We start from the raw sequence: 6810 nt of genomic DNA, 5'->3' as shown, positions 1-6810 counted from the left end.
GGACAATCAGCTCTTTATGGGCTCAGGTTACAGCTGCTCATATAAGTCTATGTAGGTGGAAGAAGAAGAGCTGCAGAGAGACATGAGGCAGACAGGGAGATATTTGGTCTCAGTCCAGTGCTTGATTTACAGCTTAGACTACTCAGTGTTGCTCTATAATGTATTCCATGCTTCTACCTCTGAGCACCAAGTTGTGTATGGATAGTGGACTAGCCAGCACCAGGTTGTATCTGGATAGTGGACTAGTTAGAACCAGGTTGTATATGGAGTATGGTCACCACTTCATTGTTTGTCTAGTGGACTGGCCAGTAAATTTAATCTCCTTCTTCTTATATAGGCAGTGACCTTTTTTGTGGCTCCAGCTGGTTACAAATCCTTTAGCATTCTTGGTCGACCTCAATTGGATCCAATATGGGCTCAGCTATGCCTGTTGATAAAAAAAGTAAGGAAAATCACTCTGAGACTGGGCAGCAGTAAGAAACAGAGATAATAAGGATGGTATGTATGTATTCACTCCAATATGGCGAAATAGTCAACTCCCAGAACTGGATAAGATACCCGAACCTAAATATTGGGTCAAGAGAGGTTTAAAATATGTGTCTCAGTTTTTTGTAAACGGAGAGGTAAAAAATTACGCAGATTTAAACGGTAGTGTGGAGATAACATTATGTTATTTAAGATTCTTACAAGTGAGAAATGCTATAAGAAACACTGATAAGAGGGTATCTTGGAATATTATAGAGTCTGAGCACATCACACAAATTATTGGGATGTTGGGTAGTGTAAAAGGTAAGATCACTAAGTTATATAAAATTTTGGGAGAATTATTTAGTAAGACAATGAACATTAGTTCACAGAAGAGGTGGGGAAATATAATTGGTATTAAACAACAAGATTTTTGGAAAAAAGTTTATGCAAACGCAAAGAATTGTATAACTGATAAGAAGCACATGGTGACACAATTTTTTTGTATTCACAGATTGTACTATACGCCACTTGATGTTAGCAAATGGAATAAGGGTAAATCTGTTGGTTGTAATAGGTGCGGTTTTGAAGATGCCTCTTTGGAACACCAGTGGTGGCAGTGTAGTGGGGTGAATAAGTTTTGGCGGGAAGTTTTTTTGGTTGTGTCTAATTTATTTGATTTGGTAGTGGAAGATGAATATGTTTGTGCAATATTGGGGATTTTTGAAGATCAACACTTGTTAAGAGTCACAAAGATGGTAATTTATAAGTTATTTCTGGCAGCTCGCTTGACCATACTACGTAATTGGACCTCGTTTAATAACCCATCGATTAGAGAATGGAGAGAACTGGGATCAATAATGTTAAGAAATGAACTCTGGCCTTGTAATTTTATTATGAAGAAAGGGGATTCAAAGTTAAAAGAACATGTTACTAAATGGGAAAAGTATTGGAGTGACAATATTTTGTAAATTTTATTTATTTATTTATTTATTGTCTTCTTCTTCTTTCTTTCTCTTGCCCATTATGCCAGCTGAGAGGGATGAGGGGGGCGGAGGGTGGGGGGATTGTGGAGGTTAAGTAAAGGAGAGATTTATTTATTTATTTATTTTCTATGAGGTGCAGAATCCCTATAAGACAAGACAAGAGTAGGGCAGTAAATAAAAAGAAGGAATGTAACCTGTGAGGTACTTTCAGGGCGCCCAGTGGATATAGTATTATATTGAATGTCTGGTGGTGTGAATGGGGTTGCGGTGTGGTTGCGCGCTTGCTGGGTTGGGGGGGGGGGGCGGTGGGGGGCGGCTCTGGGCGGACCGATCCGCCAACATAGTGGTTGGAAGCAGTTTGGCCCAGGAAATCGGCTGTGAGAGGGTCGAGTAAACGGGCTGGAACCTACTCGGATCATTGTTAAGTTACTATCAATTGTTTGGATGAAAAATACATGAGTTGAACCCGGTCATCTGGTGGGGACTGCAGTCCATAATAGATGGATGGTAGAAGCCTTTAGATTGGACAGGGCAGTTGTCCATAGGATCCGGCGTGCCGGGTCCGTGGATAGCTGGTACGAGTGAGCTTATTCCGTCTGTGGCCAGTGTAGCCCTTGATAGGGGCTGGATTGGCAGGATAAGGAGTTGAAGTTGGTGCGGTAATCTGAGTAAGCTGGATATTGTTGACGCTTACAATTGGTACTGTGTAGAGGTGGAGGGGGTTGGCCCTGGTCCTGTCTACCCATCTCCCCCTGTCCTCGGCGCGGTGGGGGTGTGGCTATGCCGCAACCTGGTGGGTTGAGTGAGTATAAAGTAAGTATAGGTAGGGTGGTGGGCTAGGAAGGATAGGTGTAGACAATAGAGGGGCGCCCTGCAAGTTTAACCACACGGAGAGAAAGAAAAATTTTGTAAATGACGAGGAATGTCTTGTCGATAATAGACAGGAGTAACTGTAACTTTAGATTGGGATTGCTGTTCTATGAAGTTCTATTTGATTGTTGGGTTGGGACAGGGTTTTTTTTTCTATGTTTTGGATTATGTAAAATAAAAATTTTCTAAAATAAAAAAAAACAAAAAAAAACCTCTGAGCACCAAGTTGTGTATGGATAGTGGACTAGCCAGCACCAGGTTGTATCTGGATAGTGGACTAGTTAGAACCAGGTTGTATATGGAGTATGGTCACCACTTCATTGTGTTTGTCTAGTGGACTGGCCAGTAAATTTAATCTCCTTCTTCTTATATAGGCAGTGACCTTTTTTGTGGCTCCAGCTGGTTACAAATCCTTTAGCATTCTTGGTCGACCTCAATTGGATCCAATATGGGCTCAGCTATGCCTGTTGATAAAAAAAGTAAGGAAAATCACTCTGAGACTAAGGCTAGGTTCACACTGGGCTTTTGTAATCTGTTTTTTTCATCCGTTTTTTTGCATGAAAAATGGATTGCAAAAACGGATGCATTTGTGTGCATCCGTTTTGGTCCGTTTTTCCATTGACTTCCATTATAAAAAAAAAAAATGGATCAAAACGGATCCGTTTTTTTTTTTGACGGACACAAAAACGTTGCTGACACTATTTTTCTGTCTGTTAAAAAAAACAGATCCGTTAAACGTATGCTGAAAACGCAGTGTGAACCTAGCCTAAGTAGAGAGACAGAATTAAAATATCAAAAACTATAAGGTCAACGACTTTCATTTCTGTAGCTGGAAAGCTCCCTCGTAATGAATCATCAAAAGTAATTGGGGGGGAGAAGAGCCTTGGGAAGATCCCAAGATCCCAATGGTCACTCTGGATCCTGTATGCAGATAGTAGCCATTGCTGCAGGCCAGAAAGAAGCTGCTTCTCAGTCATAGACATATAAAGGTCAACTGTAATTTTCAAAAAAAAAACTCTTGGACTGTGAGAGACAAGATTCTCTGGTCTGAGGAAACCAAGATTGAACTTTTTGGTCTCAATTCTAAGCATCATGACTGGAGAAAACCAGAAACTGACCATCACTGGCCTACTACAGTGAAGCCTGGTGGGGGTGGCAGGGAGACTGGTTACAGTTTAAGAAAACTTGATATAGAGTGATCTGGACCTCAGACTGGGCCAAAGTTTACCTTTTAGGAAGACAATGACTCTAAGCACACAGCCAGGACAACACAGGAGCAGCCTAGGGACCACCCTGTGAATGTTCTGGAGTGGCCCAGATAGAGCTTTGACCTGAAGCCTAATGGAACATGTCTGGATAGACCTGACAATGGTGTCCACCAATAGTCTCCATCCAACCTGACAGAGTATGAGAGAAGTATGTGACCAAATAATGCTCCGACCCCATTAGTAACTTTGTTACTTACCAACTTTTTGTAGTTTCCAGTTAACAAACTCTGAAGTTTTGCCCTGGTGAATCACTTTACACCTGAATATTTTCTTATAGTCTTCCTCTGTAACAATTTGCCGCATAGAACTTGTAACAGAATAGAATCCATCCTCATCTTCTTCTTCAGCTTCCCTATGTGGTAATGAAATTTCTTGTAATTCCTTGTACCATAACACTTGGACACTCTTTGGATAAAAAGAGTGAATTCTGCACGTCAGCTCCAGCCAGTCACCGGCTTTATAGGATTCTCGATTGGACCGAATTTCATCCATTTGGGGTGTAGCTAAAGAACAAAACACAACACATAAACATTATGTGCCATTTTGTATAGGCGGAAATGGTGGCTGCACTTACAATGCTGTACTCTGGTATCAATATCGGTAGGGTGAAATCTAAGATCGATATAGTAAAAAGTAGTACAATATACATAAAAGAAGTCCTAACTGTGATCGGATATCAGATGGGAGTGCAGAAATGGAACACTGTGTTTCCATTGAGGGTCTTTTACCCCTTTACCCAATGTCCAGGAGTCAAGAGTCAGTAATCGGTGTCCTTGCTCTAGTTTAAGATAATAAAGTTAGTACTTAAATGTCCAGGGCCCCCCGGTGTCCTCAGGCCTTTTCTGAGGGATTGCCCAATCTCCGCAGCTGCAGCTCTCACTTATCGTCCTGTCTCTGAAGTGAGCGGTTGCTCAGCCAATCACTAGCTGTGGTGTCGTTCCATGGCGGCCAGTGATTGGCTGAGCGGTCTGGCTGGAGGACACCGCAGGAGCCTGGACATTTAAGTAATAGCTTTATTATTTTATACACATTATTTTTCCCTGCACTTACTACTGCATCAAGGCTTCACTCCCTGGATTACATGGTGATGTCACTTCCTGGATAACATGGTGATGTCACTTCCTGGATAACATGGTGATGTCACTTCCTGGATAACATGGTGATGTCACTTCCTATATAACATGGTGATGTCACCTCCTGGATAACATGGTGATGTCACTTCCTGGATAACATGGTGATGTCACTTTCTGGGTAACATGGTAATGTCACTTCCTGGATAACATGGTGATGTCACTTCCTGGATAACATGGTGATGTCACTTCCTGGATAACATGGTGATGTCACTTCCTGGATAACATGGTGATGTCACCTCCTGGATAACATGGTGATGTCACCTCCTGGATAACATGGTGATGTCACTTCCTGGATAAACATGGGGATGTCACTTTCTGGATAAACATGGGGGATGTTACTTCCTGGATAACATGGTGATGTCACTTCCTGGATAACATGGTGATGTCACTTCCTGGATAACATGGTGATGTCACTTCCTGGATAATATGGTGATGTCACGACCCGACTCCCAGAGCTGTGTGGGCTGTGGCTGCTGGAGAGGATAATGGCAGGGGATGCTCAGTGTCCCTCCAGTGCCCTGTGTCCCTCAGTGTCCCCCTGCCGTAATCCTCTCCAGCAGCCACAGCCCGCACAGCTCTGGGAGTCTGGTGGTGACATCACCATGTAATCCAGGAAGTGACATCACCATGTTATCCAGGAAGTGACATCACCATGTAATCCAGGAAGTGACATCACCATGTTATCCAGGAAGTGACATCACCATGTTATCCAGGAAGTGACATCACCATGTTATCCAGGAAGTGACATCACCATGTTATCCAGGAAGTGACATCACCATGTTATCCAGGAAGTGAAGCCTTGATGTAGTAGTAAGTGCAGGGAAAAAAGCACTTTATAAGCATTTCCCCTAATAAGTGTATATTGGTGATTTGTATAATTTGTGTGTGTGTGGGGGGGGGGGCAGTACAATACTTTAATAAAAATTATTTTTTATGTGTGTCTCCATTATAAGACTATGGGCCATATTACACGGCTGATCGTTCACACCAGGGAGCGTGAAGAGGTAACGTATGCCAGTGTAGGGTAAGGGCTGCATGGACATTGATAATTCTGCTAAACGATTATCGAGCCACGTAAGGGTCCATTTATCTGCGAAAGATTTGAAGCCAAAGCCATGAATAGACTATAAACAGAGATCTGGTCATACAGGAAAGGCTGAGATTTCATTCCTGGTTTTGGCTTCAAATCTTTGGCAGATAATCTGTCAGATAATCTTTCTGTGTAAATGGACCCTAATAGGCCCAGATCGGCGCTCGTTAAGATTATTGATCTGGCCGTCATCTGGCCGTCTAATGGGACCCTAAGAAGTGACAGGGGCACTTTAAATAGTCTAGGGTTATGATAACATTTCTATAGTAGTAAAAGGGTTAATATTCACGTGTCTGGTGATCTTCTGTAGGTCAGTAAATTAGAGAACAGATATTCATGTTAACTGCTCTGCTGGTCTAAAGCGGGCCATAGACATTAGTGGATGTCAGCCAATCCCTTTGATTTTGGTGGGACAGAGAGGTCTGATGTGTATGGCAGGCCTTAGACAGTGAAGGGCATTACAAGGTATTTCCATTTTATCATATGATATCATATCACCAGGATAGCAAAGACTTTATGACGCTAGACAGTTTTGGACTGGCCCACCAGAGGACCGATGGGCCCCCATCTTTACAACCTGCCCAAACCCTGACTGCTGTGTGGTTTCTCATCTGTGGGCCCCCACGATCATTTCCCCTGGTGGGCCCCAGACACCCTAGTCCGACACTGATGCTAGAGGTCTAATAGGCCAAAATGTATTATCAATGCGCATTTTAAAGATATTCTTACTTACATTTCACATGTAGTTTTTGTTGTCGGCAAACATGTGACTCCAGAGCTTTATGGTGAACCTCCAGAGAAAGCACGAGCCCATGATGTATTCTGAGCCGCGGAGTTATACGTATGTTACAGGCGCAGTTAAAGAAAACCCATTTATCTCTTGTTATAACAGGTTCCAAGGCCAGGTCTGTGGGATGACTTGGGGTACGTAAAGGAATGGCCTGCTCAGAACCATTCACTCCAGACCGTGATCTGACTCTCCTGGGGTTCGAGGAGGA

General features: G+C 42.8%; 1 gene segment (V, D, J or C); it reads right to left on the bottom strand.

The window, feature by feature from the left end:
• Positions 1–2578: 2578 nt before the first annotated feature.
• On the bottom strand, positions 2579–6802 carry LOC138789434 (immunoglobulin kappa constant-like). The segment is given in 3 exon segments: positions 2579–2785; positions 3787–4092; positions 6546–6802. Coding segments are annotated over 2 exon segments (345 nt in total).
• Positions 6803–6810: the final 8 nt, after the last annotated feature.

Source organism: Dendropsophus ebraccatus, chromosome 4 (genome assembly GCF_027789765.1).
Source record: "Dendropsophus ebraccatus isolate aDenEbr1 chromosome 4, aDenEbr1.pat, whole genome shotgun sequence".
Lineage (NCBI taxonomy): Eukaryota > Metazoa > Chordata > Amphibia > Anura > Hylidae > Dendropsophus > Dendropsophus ebraccatus.
The sequence above is the reverse complement of the archived record's forward strand: the minus strand, read 5'-3'. Positions and strand labels throughout refer to the sequence as shown.